The sequence below is a fragment of the Desmodus rotundus genome, chromosome 10 (genome assembly GCF_022682495.2).
Source record: "Desmodus rotundus isolate HL8 chromosome 10, HLdesRot8A.1, whole genome shotgun sequence".
NCBI classification, from domain to species: domain Eukaryota; kingdom Metazoa; phylum Chordata; class Mammalia; order Chiroptera; family Phyllostomidae; genus Desmodus; species Desmodus rotundus.
In genome coordinates, this window is record NC_071396.1 from 34635944 (window position 1) to 34657393 (window position 21450).

A 21450-nucleotide genomic window follows, 5' to 3' on the forward strand; every position below is an offset into this window, starting at 1 on the left:
GAGGGGGCCCTATTATTTCTGAGGCCCCAGGGATTTCAGTAGATTTCAGGGATTGTCAAAGGTCACTCGGAGCCAGGCTGTCCAACTTCGGGCCTGGGGCCCCCAATCACTCCACTCTATTTAAACCAGGACTGGAAAACAGACCAGGCTCCTGGGAGGGGCAGGTCAACAGGCTGACAGCCACAGGTGTAGGGACAGGGACAGCAGGGAAGGCCAGCTTTGACACAGCAGAGTTTAACGTGCCAGCTGGGGGTGGGGCTGGCCAGCAGGTGGAATCTCAGAGCTGGCTCTGGCACCTGCAGGCGGGAATTAAAAAAGGGAATTCATGGAGGTGATCTGCTAGCGCAGGAGGCTGCCCAGGGAGAGGAGCCCAGTCCAGGGTCCCCATCTAAGGCAGCAAACATGAGGGGGAGGAGGGCCTGAAAGGTGACTTAGGCCATTGCAGAGTCCCGGCGGGTCTCTGTGAGTGCTGTCCACCAGCCCACGTGGCCAGTCACCCAGTGAGCCCGGCCAGAAGAAAACCTCCAATGCCACGGATGGGGGCACACGGACAGATGGGAGTAAAGCCGGTTCCCCTTCGCAGGTGAGACTCTGGGTTCTATCCAGGATGCAGCCACAACCATCCCAGGGCAAAGCTGAGGGGAAAGGTGCTCCTGCCACTGTGTGCTCATCCCCAGGGGAGACAAAGCATGGCTAGGGGTCGGGAACACCCACTGGAGGGAGTCCTCTGGCCAGCGGCCATCCAGAAACTGATTCCGAACACAGTCCATGCAGCCCCACAGAGAGCTCTGCAAGGGGAAGGGGTGGGCCCAGGGACTCCAGAGCATCTGCAGAGCTTGGCCTGGGCTGCTTCTGTCCCTGTCCAGCCAAGGAGCCCTGGCAAGGGCAGTTCTCCCGAAGGAATCACCTCCAGGCGAATTCCCCTGGTGGGGCTCCAGTAACGCCGCACCCTCCCTTTGGCAGCAGCATGGCCAGATCTGCTGCTGGGAGGTGCCAGCCGGTGTGCATCAGGGCACGGCTCCCAAAGTTTGTCTCCGAAGATCTGCTGTGCCCTGAGGCCTCAAACGATAGGGGGTCTCATATGCCCCTTTTCCAGTTCATCAGTGTCCCCACTATAAACAGCCCCTTTCCGCAGATCACAAGGGCACTGGCTTGCATGCCCCCCCATAGCCACCTCCTGGTGGCCCCAGCATGGAGGAGGGCTGGAGGGGACCCCTGGGGCGTTTCTCCCAGTCACAGAGCGAATATGCCGATGGCCTCGCAGAACCAGTGTGCTCAGCCAGGAGGCCCTGCGCCCACGTGGCAGAGTGCTGCCCACCCCCACCTCCATGGGCCCCCTAGTAGCCTCCCCCTTCCTCCAGCTGTTAAGCTGTCTGTAGTCTGGCAGCTGATGAGAATGAGGGGCTGTGGGAGGACTGAGGATGGAGGGCGGGGCACCAGCACAAAACAAAGTCCATTTCAACACAGGGATGACGGACCACACAGCAAGAGCTCCAGGGAGTGACATAAATATATTTTGGAAGCTGCCAGTGCACTCAGGACCCCGGTGCCCACCCATTGCCTCTCCACAGACCTGCCCCACCCCCCTCTGTCTTTCTGAGCTGCAGCGCAAGGGTCAGAGGGTCCTCTAGGGAGATAAGGTGGGAGTGTCAGTGGGCCAGGCAGAGCATGGAGAGTGGCAGCATCTTGAACTGTTACCTCCAGCCTGGTGCCTCAGGGCCTTCCTGCAGGGCCAGGGGAACCTGGGATGGGGTGGGGGCGGGCTATGGAGGATGCAGAGGTGCAGGCAGCCCATGCCCCCGACCTCGCTCTTCCCTGTCCACCCCAGACCTACTACTCCACTCCCACAGCGCCTGAGAGAGTGGGACAGCATGGAGGCTGGGCGCCAGGGGCAGGCAGGAGGTGAGGCGGGGAGACAGAGAGAGGGAGAGGTGACTGGAGCCCCCACCAGGCACTACGGTCAGGAGGGGGTGCGTGGAGGAGGAGGCAGCAGGTCCACAAAAGGTCTGGGGGGGTGGGGAGGGGCAGCTGCCCCAGCCACCCAAGCCCAACCCACTAACAGCCCAGCAGCTCCACACGGAGGGTGATCCGATTGTGCCAGGATACGGGCAGGATGCGCACAAAGCGAGCCAGGAAGGGGGTCTCAAACACGTTCTTCTTGTGGGAGTTATTGTCCAGGTTGCCTGGGAAGATCTGGCGGCAGAGAGGGTGTCGGGAGGACCCCTGAGCAGGCCCACACACCCAGACTCCCAGGCCTGACGCACAGGGTGCCCCAGGCGTGGTACAGGGCGGGCACCAGAAAGACACTCACCTTGCTGTCTTCGGCCCCCTCGTCCCTGTACTCGGTCCAGGTCAGGCCATCGTCACTGTGGGCCACCTTGTAGGCGGCCACATACTGGATGTGGCCGAAGTCTCGGGCCCCCTGCGTGATGATGCCAGTCACTTGTTTCTGGGAGCCCAAGTCAATCTACAGAAAAAAACAAAAACAAAAACAAATCCTCCATTTTCTCTGCTTGGACCCTTTCCAGTGCAGTGGAAAAAGGCAGACACCCGGAGCCGTGAACTGTAGTTTGGGGAAAGCTAGTTTGCTTGGCAGAGCCTCAGTTTCCTCATCTATAAAATGGGCATAAATACCACCAACTCTGTCGGACCAGACACAGTGAGGCAATTCACGGCCATAGAGCTCCAACTTTGGAGCCTGGGCCTGGGCTGACCCCTCCCTGCCCCTGAGGCCCCCTGCAGGAGCATCCGCAGCCTGACCTTGGTCCCTAGGAGCCCAAAAGGCGGACAGCTCCTCACGGATGCCGGCTGCACAGGCTAATACTGTGTTCCTTGGGGCCCAGACACAGATGCTCTGGCCCCAGTCCCTGACCACCATGGGCAGCCCCAAGGCCCAGGGGGCAAACTCAGCTCACTGCCAAGCGGCAGGTGAGCCCCAGGCAAATCCTCACCCTGCCAGGACTCAGCTTCCTCATCTGTAACAGGAGCGGAAGCTCTGGGGTTCTGAGATTCACTTGTTTCCCAATTTCAGTGAAACCCGAGGGCTGTCCCCTGGGGTGTTCTCAGACGCCGAGTCAGACAGCATGTGCTATGCTCTGGCAGAGAGGTCCCAAGGTGCCTGTCTCAGGTGTCCTGGCCCTGCTGTCCATGGGCCCGGCATTGTCACCCTGTGCCAGCCAGTGGAGGTGGCTCTCCCCCTACACTCACACATACACACACACACACACACGCACACGCACGCACGCACGCACGCACGCACGCCCTTCCTCCATCTGGGCCAGGAGGCCTCAGCCGTAGCAGCACTCAGCACCCCCCTTCCCCCTGGGATTACAGAATCAGGAGGTAGGTGGGGCACTTGGCAGGAAAAAAGGGAAAAAAACAAGGCTTTTCAGAAATTCCCTCCTGGGGAGCACAAGCCTGGGCTGTGAGGAGGTCAAAGACCGGGCAGCCCCACCCGATCCCACCCAAGGGGCCTGGTCCACCTGCAGCCACTCGGAGGCAGAGTTTCTCTCAGCAGTCCAGGCGTTGAACTTGCCCTGCTTGTCCAGCCGTGCGAAGAAGGGATGCCAGCTGAAGGAGCTCAGGCCCCATGTCTTGTAGGTGCTGGAGGCCGTGATCTGCGCGTCGGGGATGGTGTAGTCCTTCAGGCCCAGGGGTTCGGAGCATCCTGCCAACAGGGGGGCAGTCACTCAGATCTGGGGTCCACAGCCTCCCAGGGGTGTGAACACAAGGTGACGCGGGAGAAAGAGCGGTGTGGATCCGACCAGCCCCTGTCATCCTCTCGGACGACAGCCAGAGCTCCTGAGTTTTAGAGCCAAACCACCCTACTTCCTCACTGCCCGCCCCCCCTCCCCTGCTCTCAGCTCCCACCCCCATCACCTAGCATGCCTCCTCGGCACCAGGGTAGGCCCTGACCCACCACCTCCTACCCTCCTTCAAGGCCTGACCTGACCACCTCCCTTGGGCAGGACTTGTCTCTCCTCTGGACAGACAGCACGTCCTCTATCGCTCCTACAGTACTGCTGAGTCCTGGATTATCGTCCAACACATAAAAAACAACCCTCTCACTGACTCAGTGCATACTTCGGTCACTTGTCTACCACCCAGAGACCTGAACGAAGAGATCAGCACCCCCATTTCACAGATGAGAAAACTGAGGCCAAGAGACAAGCGCTGTGCCAGGTCACACACACACAAACCCCTGATCGCCACACCACACCGTGACTTCACCTCCGCCGTTCACATGCCACCCAGGGCCGTGAAGGCCTGGCTGGTGGTGGCCCACTGGGGAGCGGGACTCCAACAGGTGGAAGTCAGAGAAGGCAGGACTCCCCCAACCCCCTTCACTCTGGTCTTCACCATACTGCTATCTGTATCTACGGCTTTCTTTTCTTCTTTTTTCTTCTTTTTTCTTTTCTTTTCCTTCCTTCTTCTTTTTTTTTTTTTTTTTTTTTTTTTACTTAACCCCTTCACCTTTTTCACCCAGAAGGCAATTCCTTAGCTCCCCACTTAAATGATCAGGCTCAAAAGGCAGTGGCCCTTGGAGCTCACACTGTAAAAAATAAAAAAGACTAAACCAAGCCAGGCATATAGAACCCAGCTCCGAGTGCTACTGGGCGGTATGGGAAGTGGGAGACCAGGAAGAAGGGCCCCGGAGGGCAAAAGGGGCACAAAGGGTGGGTCTTGGTAAAATGAGAAAGGCAGAGAGCCCAATCCAGGCTCTGCAATCTGCCCTCCAGTTCCTCCAGTGGCCAGCAGGTGGCTGCAAAAAGAGGGAGCCTGCACCCAAAACAGATGTCAGCCTGCACCCCGACCTTCCCCCATGGCGAGGTTTTTGTGGCTCAGAGGAAACCTGTCCCTTTCTGTTCCCCCGTTCCTCTCTCTGCGGCTGTCTCCAGACATGGCGGCGGGAAGCACCAGCTCCAGCCCTATGACCCTAGAACCCCATGGTTCTCTTACATGCAGACAACAGGAGGTTGGGGGTGGGGTGGGGAGCAAAGAACCAGATGGATGGGTGTTCGAAGCCCTGGGATCTATACCAAGTTTTAATACCTACAAGCTGTGCGCCCTTGTTACATAATTTATCCGGGCCCCACCTCCCTCACTCATTCACCAACCATTTATTTACCCGGGCTCTGGGAATAAAAGTCAGACCAGCGCCCTGCTCTCCTGGAGCTGACGTCTGCCAGACAGAGCGAATGCTACATGATCCAGAAGCTCGAGGAGCCAATGATAATAAGTGAAAAAATACTTTGAAAATGGAAGTGGTATCTCTTTTGCTCTCTACCCACCAGAATGCCGTGGGTCGGCAGAGAGAAAGACCGCCTGGCCAGGACTGGGGGCTCCCTCTGCAGGGAGCCCAGGTCCCTGGGCCTGGCTGAGAAGGGAGGTCATGCCTGAGGATGGACCACAGCCCCCAGCACTCACCATTCAACTCACAGCCAAGGAGCTCAAAGCGCAGGGTGCAGCCCCGGTAGCAGGTCAAGGGCACCAGCCTCACGTACTGCACCTCCAAGGGGAGGTCGAACATGTTGGTCTTCAGGCCGTTGTTGTCCACATTACCCACAAATATCTATGAGGACAAGGCGGATTGGGGAAACGATCAGTGTGGACGGGCGCCCTTCTCCTCCTCTGGCCTGAGGGGTGGGGAGGGGGCTGAGCGGAGCCATAAGGGGCTCGGCCCTCCCCATGCCCCCACCCGCCACCCCACAGTTCTCAACACCCAGGTTCCCCTGGTCACACCTTCTGGGGTCACCGCAGTGCCTGGGCATAAATCCGTCCTCCACATGGGGCCACCTATAAATCCATAGGGTGCCTCTGTGCAAACTAGGAAAAGGCACTCCTTTCTCGAGGCACCTTATTGTAACAATTTTCCCACAACAGACGACATCTACATTGGGAATGGCGCTCGCCCGCTCATGGCGTCTTGGCTCTGGGTACAAGCGGCACCGCTGTGCATGGGGGCCCTGCAGGCTCAGGCTACATCCCGGCCCCACCACCCACTCCGGCCACCCTCCACAGGCCTCTGAAGCTTTCTGCGTCTCACAACCACATCTGTAAAGTGGGGTCACAAAGCATGGGGCCATCTGGGCTTCCCAGTTCCTGGGGACCAGGCTGCACCTGTAGAGCCAGCTCATCGCCAACCACCCAGAGTACACTCGCCCCACTGGGGCCCTCTAACAATGCTGGGGCCCCGGGCGTGCTGCCCATAGCCCCTCCTTAGGGTCCATACGGCCTCACCTTGTCTCCAAAGCCCTCGTCTGCCTCGATGAACTGGAACTTTCTCCCGTCGAGGCTGTACGCCACCTTGAAAGTCTTCACGTACTCGGCACTGCCCGCGCGGCTGGCGCCCTGTGTCACCACGCCCGTCACCCGCATCTTCCGCGTCAGGTTCACCTGGACCCAGGACGGGCAGACAGGACACTTAAAGCTCCCTCGTTCCTTGTACCCCCTCCCCTGCCCCACCCAGAGAAAGAATAAAGCAGGCAGGACAAGGGACAGCAGCTTTCTCATCCTGCCCCTGCAGGGCTGCGGACCCCGGGCTCAGGGAAGCACACGAGGACAACCGAGGCGCCTGCCCCGGAGGCCACACCCGGTACCGACAGGCCCTGCACAGCCTGGGTCCGTTCCCCTTACCCTGCCCATCCACTCCAGGCCCCCCAGGCTGCCCTCCCCTCAGACACTTCATCTGAGGGAACCTGCTGCCTTGCTGTGGGGATCCCCATTATGAACCCTCCCATGGTGGCCCCCCAAATGCAGGCACACTCATTGCCCCTGCTCCCCTCCCACCACGCCATCCACTCCGGGGCTGTCCCTTCCTCACCTGGATCCAGGGCTTCTTATCGTAGTTGCTGGCTGTCCAGGCGTTGACGATGCCCGAGCGGTGCAGGCGGGCCAGCTCCGGGGCCCAGCGCTGCAAACCCATGAAGCCCAAGAGCATGGACGAGGCGGAGATCTGCCAGTTGGCGATGGCCCCGGTCTCCATGCCCAGTGGTGTGGCACAGACTGCAGGGAGGGAGATGGCAATCAGCTGGCCACCCAAGCAGGTGGCACCCAGAGGACAAGAGATGAAGACTGTGTGGCCTCTGCTGAGGGCCCAGAGCAGAAAGCACGAAGGAACAAGGTGGCCCCAGAGGAGACACCAGGAGGAGGTGGTGAGGGAGAGCGCGGCGGGTGGAGTCACAGAGGCAGGACCCAGGCCTGACGCAGGATGCGGCCGTGACAGCAGCCTCCTGCCAGGAGGACCCCTGCACCCAGCCCAGCCCTGGCTTCCCAGAATGGCTCTGGGAGAAGGGGCACCTCAGTAAGGCCATGGCAAATCTGTGTGGAGTTTTCTAGAATCCCATATGGCAGGAGTTTTCTGGGTGGGCGTGAAGGCCATTCTGTTTTCTCTTGGACACTCTGTCCACCTGCTGGTCCCGACCCAGCCACTGTGAAGGGGCCCCTGACCAAGACCCCGTCACCTTCACCATCACCCCTGAGGTGCAGTCAGAGGAGGGGGTGGTAGCCATTCTCCTGGCTCCCAGGCAGAGGACCAGGAGAGTCCTACTGCCCCTCCCCGGGCTCACGCAGGGACAGTGAGGTGCGAGGTGGGGCTAGATACCCAAGCCCAGAGCCAGCCAGCGGCTGAGCAGAGATCTGAACCAGGTCCGGCCTGTCCTCACACCCCACGTGTCTGTATCTTAGGGGCCCAGGCATGCATCCTCTAGGCCTGGGGGACCCCGTGAGCCCCCAGGAAATGCACCACATACCACAAAGGGGCTGCAAAGGTCTCGAAGGGGCTGCTCTGCCTCTGTGGTCACCACCTGCCTCTGCCTCAGGTGCCACCAGCCAGGAGCACATGAGGCCAGGTGGGTACTTCCAACTCAGACACACCCATGGTTACCCCGGCTCCCAGCACAGTAATTAGAGGGCCCACCTGGCTGTTGGCCTTGGTGAGCCCCTGGCCATACCCCTCCCACACATTGCTCCACCCAGGATGTCCCACACACTGGCCTCAGCCCAGGGCCACAGGCACATCCCCGTGGGGTGACGGGCATCACTTCACCTGCCCTCCCCCAGGGCTCCAGCTCCCAGCCAGCTGGCACAGGCCTCCCTCCTCCTTCTGCAGGTCAGCAGTGTCCCCGAATCTGCCTGAGGAGAACCACCTGCCCCCTCGGCCTGAGACACTCAGTGAGAGGCCCAAAGGCCTGCAGAAGTCTGCCCCACCCCTCACCCAGCCCTGGGCCTAGCTGCGGACTTTTCAGGAGAGCCCTGGTCTGGTGGGAGGGACTCCAGCTCGGCCAGGAGAGAGGATGCTGAGAGCCACAACTGTGGGCAGAGTCAGCTGGGCACCGTCCCAGGGCCATTCTGAAGGTATGGCTGGGGGGATGACCGAGCAGGCCAGGCCAGTCAGCCCTTCTGCTCAAGCCCGGCCCCTGAACGCTGACTGGGAGGGGATGGCCCGCCAACCCAGGCCTCTCCTCACTCACCAACCTCTGCCGGGGCTGCAGGTCAAACGTGGGCCAGAGGCCGTCGCACCCTGGGACACAAGCCTCATGTACTGACCTCCAGGGCCCCAGAAGGTTAACGACGTGTTCACTTTCCCCTCTTAGTAGAAAAATCCCAAGACTTGACCCTCATGCCATTTGTCTGGTCCATGGGGACCCAGGCAACGGCACTTCCAGGGCTGCAGGGGCCACCATCACCCTCAGGGACGTCACGCCCGGCCTGCAGCCCCAGGAGAGAGGGCCCGGCAGAAAGAATCCAGGGGAGCAACTATGAAACCCGGGCCAGTCCATGGCCTCGCTGAGGCTCTGCCCCGCCTCCATCTCCCCAGGAGGCCCCGACACAGGGAATAATAAGGCCAGACTTGGCCCGGCTGCCAGGACTGTGGCTTGGGGCTGTGCACACCCCCACCCCAAGCATGCACCCCCAGATGCTCACCGGTCTCACAGTGGATGCCTGTGTAGCCTTGAGAGCATTTGCAGATGTACTGTGTGAAGACATCCCCACGCTGTGACTCATCAGTCACCTGGCACTCAGCATTGTTGTGGCAGGGGTTTGGAAAACAGGGACCTGGGGAGGAGGAGGCAGGTGAGATGCGCAGGTGATCAGGAAGGAGCTGGGGACAGAGGCAGACAGCAGCATGGACCTAGCCCAAAAGGACCCCCCCACACACCCAAACTCAGCCCTCCACCATCCCTTCCCTCCCCCACTCTGCCTGATGGAGCCTGGGCCAGCCTGGCGCCAGGGTCAGTTGTGTGTAGGTGGACCGGCCCAAGCAAAGGAAGCACCCAGCTTTTCAAGTGGTTTGGGAGCTTCCGGGCCAATGCTGGCTGACAACGGACAGGTGCTAGGGGCACTGCTCCCTTCAGGACAGACGAGCCCCACCCAGCAGCCTGGGCTGTGACTAGAGCTCGAGGTGGGGTGGCCAGCACTGCCCAGGGTAGGTACCTGTCTCAGTCTCGTTGCAGATGAGGCCCGTGAAGCCTTCGGGGCAGAGGCAGTAGAAGGGGAGGTCGTCCTGGCCCAACAAGCATGTCCCACCATTCAGGCACTCACTGGATTCACATAAGTCACCTGTGGTGGCAGCTCTGGCTCAGAAACAATTCGTTCATGCAATAAATACTGGGGGGGGGGGGGGGGCGGAGGGCACGCGGCAACTACCGGATATGTACAAGCTGGGCCCCCAAGAGAGAGAAATCAGACATAGTCCGGGCCTCAGGAAGCCACGAGAAAGAGGCGGGCAAGTCAACGGGAATGACAGGCACCATGGGCTCTGACAGAACCTGCACAAGGGGCCCCTGGAAGTGTGGTTTCTGCCAAGGAAACTGCGGTTTTCCCAAGGAGGGGACAGGCGAGCTGGTCTAAGAGACAGAGTGGGAGCATGCCAAGCTGGGGGATGAGGAAAGGACATTCTAAAGAAAAGCAGAAATGCAGAGAACGCGGTATGTCGGGAGAACAGTAAGACACAGCTGCACAGGGCGGCTGGGGCCAGTCTGGGGGGCAGTAAGAATGACAAGTTTAATTAGACTTTTCCACCTGCTGACCAGGGGCTCGTGACCTTCTCTCAATCTCCCCACCACCACAGTTCACCAGGAAAAAACAAATCAGACATTTCAGACATTCTCATGCCTGAGGAGGGAAAGCGGGACCTGGTTCTAAATATGAGACGGAAACTGTCCTCTGTGGAGATGGGACGCGCTCGCCTGGGCTGGGGAGGCGTTTTGTGGCAACATAAAGATCCCCTTGGCTGCTGGGGGAAATGTGACAGGAGCGGGGCGGCAGGCAGCCAGGCAGCTTCAGGAAGGCCATCCCAGGCCTCTTGGTGAGAGAGGAAGCCAGGAGGAGGAGAGAGGAGGACAGGCGGATTGGAGAAACGCTGGGCTAGGAGTTCGGAGGTAGAAGGAGGGCTGGGGGCCTACCTGGGGGACCGATATGCCTGCTGAGCAGAGCCCCTTGGCTCTGGTAACCTGGGTGAGCCAGGGACAGCAGTGTCTTCTGACCTCAGCATCCCTGAGGGCTGTCCCAGACCCCACACCCGTCTGGGGCAAGACATGAGAAATCTCTTTTCTTTCCCACAGTTTCGCCATGCCGGGCCAGAGGGCCCCCCTGAAACCCCAAAGCCTCAGAGAGCTGGGTCTGGGTTCCGGGGAAGGGAATACCGTTACTGAGCAATGGAGCCCTCAGAACTCCACCTCAGCACGGGCCTCAGGAGCTTAGGCGGCTCCCAAAGAGCTATTAGTCACCGGCTTTAAATAGCAGATTAATCCCCTCCCCTGACCTGGCCACCAGTGGCTCAGGCCATAGCGTTTTGGGAATGGCCAGCGTCCTGGGCTCCTATCCCAAAGAGGTCAGAAGGCAGCTCCTCCTTCTCCCAAAAGCGCCCCATCCCAAACTGCTCCCGGGCAGAGCGGTCCAGGGGGGGAAAGCAAAAGGGAAAGGTGCCCCCGACCTGGCTGGCCTTAGGCTGACTCACCTGTGCACAGCGGCAGCCTGGGTGTTTCCCCTTCCCAGGAAAAGCCCGATCACCGCCTTACTAAACCATATTTGGGATTTCAGGGTCCTATCCTCTTGGCAGATTTCCCCAGGGACATTTTATCAAGGCTCGGGCTGCAGGGACTGAAAGGAATAGAAAGGGACAAGACCCAGCCGCCTCTCATGGTTTCTGGGAGAGCCACCAGCTCCCAAGTGCAGGGGAGTTTGGAGTACCCTTAGAGGCTTCCACTCCAGGCGGGGGACAGGCTGTTTCAGGCGGCAGAGCCAGGCCTCCGCTGGGCTCCACCCCCTCCCTTGCTCCAGTCAAGCCTGTTTCCAAGAGAAAATGATGGAGGGGGGGCCTGAGGAGTCCTTACCACCCTTCCACCCCCTTTTCCCAGCCCTGAAGGGGGACTGCGTGGCCCCACGGTGAAGGGGATGGAGCATCCCCGGGACCACGACTGCCGCTGGAGGCCCAGCGGTGGCGGGAGGCCTCCTGGGCCGGGGAGGAGGCCCCAGGAAGATACTATACAGCAGGCCAAGGCCGAAGAAGGAGTAGGGAGCCAAAGCTGGCCGTAGCGGGAGGCAGCCCGCTTCTGAGCCCTTACCCAGGCTCAGTAAACCCCTTCAGGGCCCCACCTAAAGCCCTTCCATCCCACCCACTCCCCAGCCCTCCCTCCTCTTGGCCACTGGACATGAGCACAGGCAGAAACGGACCTGCGACCAGGGCTGGGGAGGGATTGGCTGGAGCAAGTTGGCTGAAGACCTATCAGTACAAGAATCACAGAAACTTACAGTGGGGAAGGCCCACGCCAGTCAGTCACAGTCCAGTGGCCTCATTTTACAGATGGGAAAAGAGAGGCCCTACACAGCGGATTCCTTTGTTATGTGTAAGCCACCTCCTTGGGGATGCCTGGGTTGTCACCCAGTGTCCCAAGCCACCAACCAACACTCTAGCCTCTCTCGCCGGCCAAACTTCCCACCTCCTGGGCGCAGAGACAGCGGGAGAGACTGCAAGAGAGACTGGGCGCAGCCTGCCCGCCCCCCCGGGACGCAGCCCGGGAAGTCGCCCCTTTGCCCTGCCGGCCAGGCGGTGACTCTCCGCCCAAGTTTGTCAACAGTGTCGGTGGAGGCAGGGCGCCGTAACGAACTTCCCAGCGGAGAGGAGGGGCGAGAGCGAGGAGGGCGGCGCGATCACTCACCAGAGCCAGCAAAGAGGCCGGAGGCGCAGAGCAGTGCACCGCAGAGCACCGCCAGCAGGCGGGGGCCCGGCATGCTGGGGTTCAGGCTGCTGGAGGAGGCTCGGGGCTGGGATCTGGCCGTGCGGACAGCAGGGCTCTCACTCCTGCTCCTGGACGAGAATAAATCGGGCAGCGTTGCGCCTCCCACTGGCCCGCGTGCTCCGCCCAGGCTGTCTGCGGGAGGCGGACTCGGGGAGGGGCTGGGCGCCACGAGTGATTGGGGACCCAGGGGTCTGAGCCTCCGCCTCCTACTGGGCCGCCTCAGTTCTAAAGAGGCTAGACAGGGAAGGGCTCAGATGGAGTTGTTTGGATTTTAGTTGTTTCTTTTTCTCTATTTTAAACTTACATAGCTAAACCTTATTCATAATAATGAAATTTACAAGTACAATGAGCAATGAGTGCCACGGTTCACTTATCAGATTGGCACGCAGCAAAGTCAAGCGCGCTGCCAGTGCCAGGCTGCGGGGAACAGGCCCCAGCATGCACTGTGGGAGGGAGTGTGAATTAGCTTAGCTTCTCCCGGGAGCTGCTTGGTCATACCTGTCAAAGCGACAACAAGGGCTGAGACCATGAGACCTGACAATTCCATGTGCAGGAATCCATCCCACAGAAACTCACGTGTGTAAAATGACACACATGCAGAGAGAGCACAGCATACCGTGGCTGTGACGTGGAGTTGAAAAGCGAAGACATATGTTAGAGGGGGGACCCAACAAGATCTGCACGTAGAAGAATCGGGGACGACACCCAGGTCCTGGCCTGAGCAACTCAGTGGATGGCGGTAACTGACTGAAATAAACGGCCTCTGGCGTTATCTGTCTCACCCCCATCAGGCGAGCTCCTGATCTCCAGAACTGGGCGCAGTGCCCGGCACAAAGGGAGCACGCACCCCTAAAATATCTGTGGAATGAGTGAAGCGACTGTCCCCACTGAGCAGAACCAGCGACGGCGTGGAGGTGAGAACAGAGCAAGCAAGTGCACACAAGAGAAGGGAATGTGGCCCTGTGCCTGCAGCTACGGGCACAATGACGGGGTGAGCCATGTGGGGGGGAGGGTGCAGAAAGGGCTCCCTGTCACTGGAGGGCTTTCAGCAAAGGACATGGGTCAGGACTCTATATGAGAGGACCAGGGAGGGAAAGGTGATGGAGAAGCTCAGCACTATCTCTAAGACGCCGGCTTAAAATCACTGGTCAACACGGTCCGACTCTTCCATGGAAAGTGGAGGAGAGACTGCCCAGGCCAGCGCCTGCTCCTCCTCCTCCTCCACTTTCCAACATCTGTGAGTGCAGGCATCCCGTGAGCTCGAGCAGAACTGCACGGCGGCCCCACACCCACAGCCTGCCCAAGCACACCCTCTCTCGCAAAGCCACCGCACAGAGCCGCACACAGGGCGATCTGTGAGCAAGCGTCCCTGCCCTGGCCCGAACAGCCCGCTTCTGTTTACAAGCCAAAGGCCAGGGGCCAGGGGCCAGCGCTGGGGAATAAATATGCTTTTAGTTTCCAAAAGCAAAAGTGTTTTCTCGCGGAAACCAAAAAGGTGGGTCAGATTCTGAGGTTCCTTTATGTGGTTTGGGGCTTCAATTAACTACTGTCCTGACTGATTTCTCTGGCAGCTCCCCCCACCCTGACTAATTTTCCCTTCTCTGACGCCTGCAGCCAGACGCCCAGAGCCAGCCAACGGTCTCCTATTCACAGTGGAGTGATCTCCTGACGTACCTTCTCCCTGGTTTGCCTCACCTACACGCTAGGTGCTGCATGGATGCATGGGGAGGTTTGGAGCCAGCACCTGGATTCAAGCCCCAGCTCTGCATCTTACCTGCCTGACGGCCTCTGCCAAGCTGCTAGCCAGGCACCTTTACTTTCTTCATTCAGAGTCTGTCTCCTTTCTCCCTTCCCAAGAGGCTAACGACATCGAGTTGCTTCACTGGCCCAGAACGGCTCTAGAAGTCTGCATCTGCTGTGGAAAAAAACATGCCAACACCTGCGTCGGGTATTTGGTTTGTAGAATAGAAAGGAAGTGAAAGGAATGCCTTAGAAAGATCTATTTTTACAGGGCTCTGCTCAAAGCCTTTCTAACTGGGCCAGCTGGACATCTGGACAATCCATCTCAAGCCTGAGTCCAGAGCAAGGCCATTTCCAGAAGAACATCAAGTCCTTTCTTGGAAATCGAACACAGGAAGGCCTGGGGCAAGAGCTCCAGGCTGCGCAGGGTTGAGAGGGGCCAGCAGAATACAGGCCGTGAGACGCTGTCACTGGCTAACACCATCCCCACCGCCACCGGCAGCAGCCTCTCCAAATCCTCCCCCTTTCTAATCCCCCAGCTGGAAGTGAGGCAGGTGAGGAAGAAGCTAGGAAAAATCCTTGGCAAGTCAAAAGGGGGAAACTGAGGCAGGCAGAGGCACAAACTGGATGCACAATTTACAGCCAGATGATAAATCACAAGGTCTTATCTTCCCTAACCAAAGACACTTAGGAGCAAAAAGTTTACACATTTCCAGACCGTGCCAGTGCCGGTTGGCCTCGGTCCTGGTCCCTCATCAGGAACATTCTTTAAAGGTGGAACTGACCAGAGAATGACCCCCAGATGCTCATTTTGATGAATCAGCATATCGAAGCCATGACTATCGCATGGAGATCCTCCCGAGACCGCCCCTGAAATTCCTGCCTTTAGAAATCAGGAAAAAAAAAAGCCTCAAGATATGGGAAGCTGTTGCTGACTGTCCTAGGAGCGTGTCTGCACCCCTCCTTTTCTAGGGCATGTACTTGTGCTCCCCTTCTCCTAAACTCTGAGGGTCCCCACAAGCCTCACAAATGAGGAGCAGACGGCAGCGGCAGGGCATCCCAGGCTATCCCCCAGAACCTGTCCCCAGGGCCCCCTTTCCTCTGGCTTCTCAGTGAGTCCACGCAGCCCCACGTGGCTCCCTTCTTTCCGGCACCACTTCTACAGAACCAAAGGAGCCCTGCCTGGGCCCTCCTGTTGTGCCTCCTACCTGAAGCCCTTGTCTCGCTGTCCCCAGTGTTAGTAAGCATGCTCTCAAAGTCACCTGGGCTCAGGTCGGGAAATCTTTCCTGCACGAAGTCAGAACCCACACCCCAAAGGCTGGCCCGAGGCAGACCCACTCCGGCCCAGTCCCTTTCTGGCGACAGAAGAAACTCTCTTCGAGGGCCTGGGAGCCTTTCCCATGCAAAGATCCCCAACCAGTTTGGGAGCTGGGAGCTGTCCCTCTCTTAGTCACTGGCCCCCTGTTCAATCCAGCAGCCTCAGGAGAAGTTCTCAGATGTTCATTTTCCCATTTCCTTTTTTAAAGATTTTATTTTTAGAGAGAGGGGAAGGGAAGAAGAGAGGGAGAGAAACACCAATGTGTCGTTGCCTTTCGCATGCCTCCTACGGGGGACCTGGCCTGCAACCCAGGCATGTGCCCTGACTGGGAATCAAACCAGCGACCTTTTGGTTTGTAGGCCCGTGCTCAATCCACTGAGCTACACCAGCCAGGGCTTATTTTCCCATTGCTTTCAAGAAAAAGTCACCCTCTCAATGAACGGAGTTGCAGGCTTAAAATTTCCAACTTCTTGCTCCAAACTTCTCTGTAGCTCTGGCCTTGAAGCCTCTTTAAATGTGACTCCTGAGTCCTAGTGCATGTCAGATGAACTTCTGCAAGGTTGCCGGTGAACAGGTTGGTTGGCCCAGCCTTCCCCAGATTCCCAAGGTGCCCCTGAGCCCACAGGGAGCCCAGCCTAGCTGTGTGGGGCGTTCTCCTCAGCAGAGAAGGGGCACTGGCCTTCCCCTCCTGCCTCGCCTCAATCCCTATGTCTCATGCTATGTCATCCAGCAACCTCCCTACTGCATTCATTCATTCATACATTCATTCATTCATTCAAAAAGTCACTGAGCGAGTGCCAAGCTGTATAGTGTGAGGACCCACTCAAAACCCCAGAGTAGGTATAAAGAATATTTTAAGCTGAAGACATTTGAGATTCAACAGATACAAAAAGGCCCCTTCCCCATCTGAGGAAAAACAGAAACTTGTGGGGGGAGGGGGTTGGGCGGAGGCAGGCAGAGAGGGGAGAGAATGGGGACATCTGTAATAGCGTCAGCAATAAAGCAAAGGAAAATAAAATAGAAACTTCTGAGAAATGAGGACCGCCATCAATTCTCTTTGGGGTGGGTCTGCTCCCAGGAGAGAGACCAAGAGTAAACCTACTATAAATCCCTTCTCTGGAGGAGTTTCACGGCCCCAAAGGAGACAGAAAGACCACTCGTATCTTCAGAGGCACAAACGTCATCACATTCTCATGTCCCCTTTGTGCTCCTGTTGCTCTTCACAAAGAAGCTTTTTATTCCCATTCCCTTACAAAGTTAGACATATAAGCCCCTGACCCTAACCCGTACTTTGAGCTACTCCTCATTGAGCAATTCTGTGTGTCCATAAAGCCTTTTCTCTTGTTAATCTGCCTTTTGTAAATTTAATTCACAGGCCCTCAGATACAGAAACTAAGAGCTGAGGAAATGGGTTTTTCCGCCCCCAACAGGGGTTTGTACTCATTCTTGTTTTACCTCCAGCTCTCAGCAGGGCCTGGGCCCCCTAATCACCTCACCTAGCACCCTCAGCCTTGGCCCTTGGGGGTGTCTCAGTTCCTAGCCTTGCTCCCCCCACCCCACACCCCGTCCTTCCTCTCCAAGTGCCCACTGACCTTGGCAGAGGACTCCCCTGGCACATGGGCTTTGGGCCAGAATCCACTCCTTCCCTAGCACATCCGGTCAAAGGTATTTGTCTTTTTAGAATTTAGATTCTAGTGCCTATTTGTCTTTCTAGAATCTAGAATGCTGATTCACGCCCTGGGGGGGTCCTTGAGCTTTGAGCTTTGGTGCACCGACCCCCTCGGGGTCTCACCAGCCAGGAGACTCGCAGAGAAGCCTCTTTCTTTCTCTGATAATCGAGCTCGGTGTTGCTGAATGAGACACCAGCACATTTCCAAAGGGCAGACATTCATTCTCAAAAACAGTGTTGCCTATAACCTGTAGGAACGGGGCTCTGTAACCAGCGAGGCTGTGCCCCTCAGATACTGTCAGTACTTCACACCGCACCCTCCCTGAGCCCCCAGGGCCTGCCGGGACTGGGAAAGGCTCCCCAGGATCCTAGCCACTGACAGGCTGCTCTCTGCCACACACACACAAAGCGGCTGAAGCTTTGAAATTACCACTTGTAAAGGTGCAATTGCATTCTTAGCCTTCCCCCCCCACCCCCACTCTTGGGGGCAGGGGTAGGGTGGGGGGCATTCTTCCGGGGGTGATCTCCGTGTTTGGGAATGGAAAATTGAGATGTGTGAATGTGTGAGACATCCATTCGGTTGGAAATAAAACTCTCTTCCGGGAGCAAGTTGACCCATACAGAAAATAGGTGTGAAAATCCTCAGCTCTAAGGGGGCCACTCAGGCCGTGAAAATGGGAGCCTCCCCTGGGGGGCAGGTGCAGGGAGAAGGCAGAACCTCCGAGTTGGCACCTGCGGGCTCTGCCTGCCATCCTCCAAGAACAAAGGGCGGAAGGGAACTGATAACATAAGAAATGTCCAAACCTGTAAGATTTTTATAGCTTATTTGAGCCAAACTGACAACTGCCAGGAAGCAAAACCTCAAGGGATTGAGGAAATGCTCCAGAGAATGGCAGTTTTGCATGTTATTTTATACACTGCAATCAAAGGAGGAAGCCTTGAGGGGGTGACGTGAAATCCACTGGAGAGATTAGGGACCAGGAGAAAACAAACAGGGTGGGAATGGGTAAAAAGTAAAAAATGGAATAGACCCCTACTTCTTTTGCATTTATGGGTAAAGGATAGTTAACAATTAACAGGATTGGATTAAAAGTAAAAAAAAAAAAAAAAAATCCTCAGAATAGACACCTACTTCCTTTGCATTTGTGGGTAAAGCACAGTTAACAATTAACAGGATAACAATGACAATGAGGGGTTTTGTGGTCACAACAGAGATTGTGCGCTGAGGGGTGGGGGGAAACTACCCCACATTCAAAGGCACGTTATCATAGATGCAAAAAGACTACGGCAGGCTTAGTGAAGGTACAGACTGACCTTTGTCAGGGCAGACACCCGCCTAGAAGAGGACTTCTCGCGGAGGCTCGCTTTCAGTTAGAAAGTTTTAATTTCAGACCATCCTGCGTTGGTACTTTTGGCCTCTGGGTTGGGAAGGCCGCCCCGCAGCCTCCCTTGCGCTTGTCAGGTTTAATTCTGTGGCCCCTCTTTGATCCTCAGAACCGGGAGGTTTCGAGGGCCTGCTAGCCACAAGGAAACACCAGGGTATGCAAAGGCCGTGGAGTTCTGAGGCCTCCAAACTGGGGCTGACCCTGGCTCCCCCAAACGAGGACCCGCATCATGTGTGGGGTCCAGTGCAAATGCAGAATGCAAGGTCACATGCTCAAGATTTATTCTGAATTCCCTGGCGGTGGCAGTGAGCTGTAAACCAGCGCGGGTCCTTCTGGGCGAGGGGCCCTATGAGACTGTGCAGGCCTCGTACCCATGAAGCTGGCCTGGGGCCACCTCCAAGTTCCTTTCCTTCCCTTTGATTCTCAAAAGGCTGATGTCAAAGGAAGTATTTGTGACCCAAACGGGCGAGGTGCCTAGAAGGGGCTAAAACTTGTTTTGTTCCCATATCCTTTCTTTATCCACAAGATTGTTACAAATGTCACTGAAAGCTTCTTGGTCGGTTGTAAACTCTTGATTAACTGGAGATCTGCCTCTCTTTCAAAGAGGACTGGTCTTCCAGCTGCTTCACTCAGTACCCTATTTCAAGTCACGGAGACCTCGGGCCCTGACTCCCAGAATCCGCATCCCTACCCCAGGGACCCGCCCATTCACCCCTCTTGTTTTCTTCCATGGATGAAATCTTAGCCAGGCTTTTCCTTCCAGTTACAATTCTCGACAAGGTATTACAGATACCGCCCCCTACCTGGAAAAAAATCTCATTAGTCAGTCACAAATTTCAGAGGATGGGGCAAAACATTACTTTCCCTGTGAGGATAAGCTTGGATGGAGACCCACGCGGCTCTCTTCCGCTCCGGGATCCCTTCCTATCCCCTCCTTTTGTCCTCTCCACCCTCACTGCAAGCCCGGCTCAACCCTGGCAGCTGCCCTGTGTGGACACAAGAAACGTCCAAACCTGCAGGGAATTTTTATGAGCTTATTTGAGCCAAACTGACGACACTTGCCAGGAAGCAAAATCTCAAAGGCCTGAGGACAGGCTCTGGAGAATGGCAGTTTTGCAGCTTATTTTATACAGGCTCCAGCACAAAAAAAAAAAACCAAAACCCTCTTTTTTTTGTTATTACAAACTCTTCTATTATAAAATCATAAGCATGAAATTCTCTAACAATATCACACTCAAGCACACCCTATCACACTTTAGATGAAATGTGCAAATGAAAACTGTAACCTATTACACCCATATTATTACCTGCCCAACTGCAGTCAAGCAGGCCTTACTTCTGCCCGACCCTGTACATTAGAATCAGAGGAGGAGCCGTAAGGAGGTTTACACGAAAGCTGTTGGTGGTACATTAAGGGGGTGGGAAAAAGCAAAGCAGGGAAATCGCTGAGACTGGATAAAAAGTAATAGGAACAGTCACATACCTCTTTTACACAGGTGGGGAGGATGGCTAATTAACATTTACAGCACAGGAGATGGTATCCAGGGAACCAGATAACAGCGAGGGTGTGACAGGATGGTAAGAAGCTAGGAAAAGTCCTTGGCAAGTGCAATGGGGAAACTGAGACAGACAGCTGAGCACAATGGCCAAGCAATTCACAGCCACGTACGAGGGTCATGAGGGTCACCAGAGCGGAAGGCCCCCAGTGCCTGGCAGGGGGCAAAACAGAAAAAACAAGGAGCTTGCCCCCAGGGTAACCTCTCCTCCCCCAGCCTTCCTCCCTGGAGACAACATCTAGGATACAACACCCAGGCCTCAGTTGGGTTTCAGCTCCAGGCCCAGAAAAGCAGCAAAACCTGGTGGGCGACACCAGAACCAAATGCAATCACTAATGGCCCCCTGCCCTGCCACTGACCAATCAGAGCTGACCACGACCCTGCAAGGGCACACGTGGAGAACTGGTGGATATTCTGCTGAAACCCTCCTCCAAGACCTCCCGTACAATTCCTGCCTTCAAGAGAGATAAAGGCCTCAAGACAAAGGACTGTGGGGAGCAGCCCCCACCATTCCCTCTCCCCTCGTGGTCCTCCACTTCTTTCTTCACAAGCACATATCTCCTAACCTCTAAGGAAATGGGCAGCTGGCAGCTTGTCCCAGACGAACCCCCTGACCCTGTCCCCAGAGTCCCCTTTTCTCTGACTTCCCAGTGAGCTAAGGCAGCCCAGCCTAGGCTCCCCTGTTGCTTCCTCTATGCTAAGCTCTTCCTTGTTTCATTGTCCCCAGCTTTAATAAATATACCCTCACAGTCACCTGGACTCGCATTGTGAAATCCTTCCTACACAAAGTCAAGAATCACAAACAGGCGGCCCTAAGCAAACCCACTCAGGGCCAGACCCCTGTCCCGTTCCATGGTCACATGCTCTGGTGCATGGTTGTGCCCCGAGGAGCCTGGAAGAGACTATTACTTGACATTTCAAAGGTATGTCATCTTAGATGCACAAAAACAATAGACAGGTTCACTTAAGGTAAAGACTGACTTTATCCCTGGCTGGTGTGGCTCAGTGGATTGAGTGCAGGCCTGTGAACCCCAGGGTCACTGGTTCTATTCCCAGTCAGGGCACATGCCTGGGTTGTGAGCCAGGTCCCTGTTGGGGGATGCACGAGAGGCAACCACACATTGATGTTTCTCTCCCTCTCTTTCTCCCTCCCTTCCCTCTCTAAAATTAAATAAATAAAATCTTTAAAAAAAAGAAAGACAGGACCAGCAGCTGGGACTGCATACTTCACACCCCATGTCTCTTCATGTGCCTTCCTGCAGAAGCTCTAATATTTTTCAACTCAGGGATCACAGCAGAACTCCGAAAACCCATTTTCCCCCTGAAGCAACAAGTGGAGGCCTCCTTACGGCCTCACCTCCCCGATGAATGTGGGTTGAGGGGGTCACCCAAGGCCATCCCCCTTGGAGTGATAGTCCCCTATTTGCTTCCCCAGCAACCTCCCAACTGCTGTCCTGAGTGACCTCCTCCCCCGCCACTCTCCCCCGAGAATTGGCAGCCTCTCTCTTGCTCACCCGACGCACCCTGACCGCTGTCCCTG

The 21450-nt window shown here is 56.7% G+C and overlaps 1 protein-coding gene across 2 annotated transcripts; it reads right to left on the minus strand.

Annotated features, from left to right (window-relative positions):
* Positions 1–1492: 1492 nt before the first annotated feature.
* On the minus strand, positions 1493–14032 carry MFGE8 (milk fat globule EGF and factor V/VIII domain containing). Of its 2 annotated transcripts, XM_024561750.4 has the most exons (10): positions 14017–14032; positions 12162–12310; positions 9436–9561; positions 8926–9057; positions 6824–7005; positions 6241–6396; positions 5428–5572; positions 3483–3667; positions 2312–2467; positions 1493–2193 (listed from the first exon to the last, which is right to left on the minus strand). In XM_024561750.4, the coding sequence occupies exons 2-10, from the start codon at positions 12232–12234 to the stop codon at positions 2056–2058; spliced, it is 1293 nt and encodes a 430-aa protein (XP_024417518.1). In that variant the 5' UTR covers positions 12235–12310; positions 14017–14032; the 3' UTR covers positions 1493–2055. The 2 variants fall into 2 exon arrangements, with proteins under 2 accessions (XP_024417518.1, XP_071075559.1); XM_071219458.1 differs by lacking the exons at positions 9436–9561; positions 14017–14032 and having other exon boundaries at positions 12162–12333.
* Between the last annotated feature and the right edge of the window lie 7418 nt (positions 14033–21450).

Bases quoted from the DNA above. Each gene is read 5' to 3' on its own strand.
- MFGE8 (XM_024561750.4), bottom strand. From the start codon at position 12,234: ATGCCGGGCCCCCGCCTGCTGGCGGTGCTCTGCGGTGCACTGCTCTGC. The intron at 6,397-6,823 runs GTGAGGAAGGGA...TCCTGGGTCCAG, and splicing joins ATAAGAAGCCCTGGATCCAG to GTGAACCTGACGCGGAAGAT. The intron at 3,668-5,427 runs GTGAGTGCTGGG...CCCTGTTGGCAG, and splicing joins CCTTGGCTGTGAGTTGAATG to GATGCTCCGAACCCCTGGGC.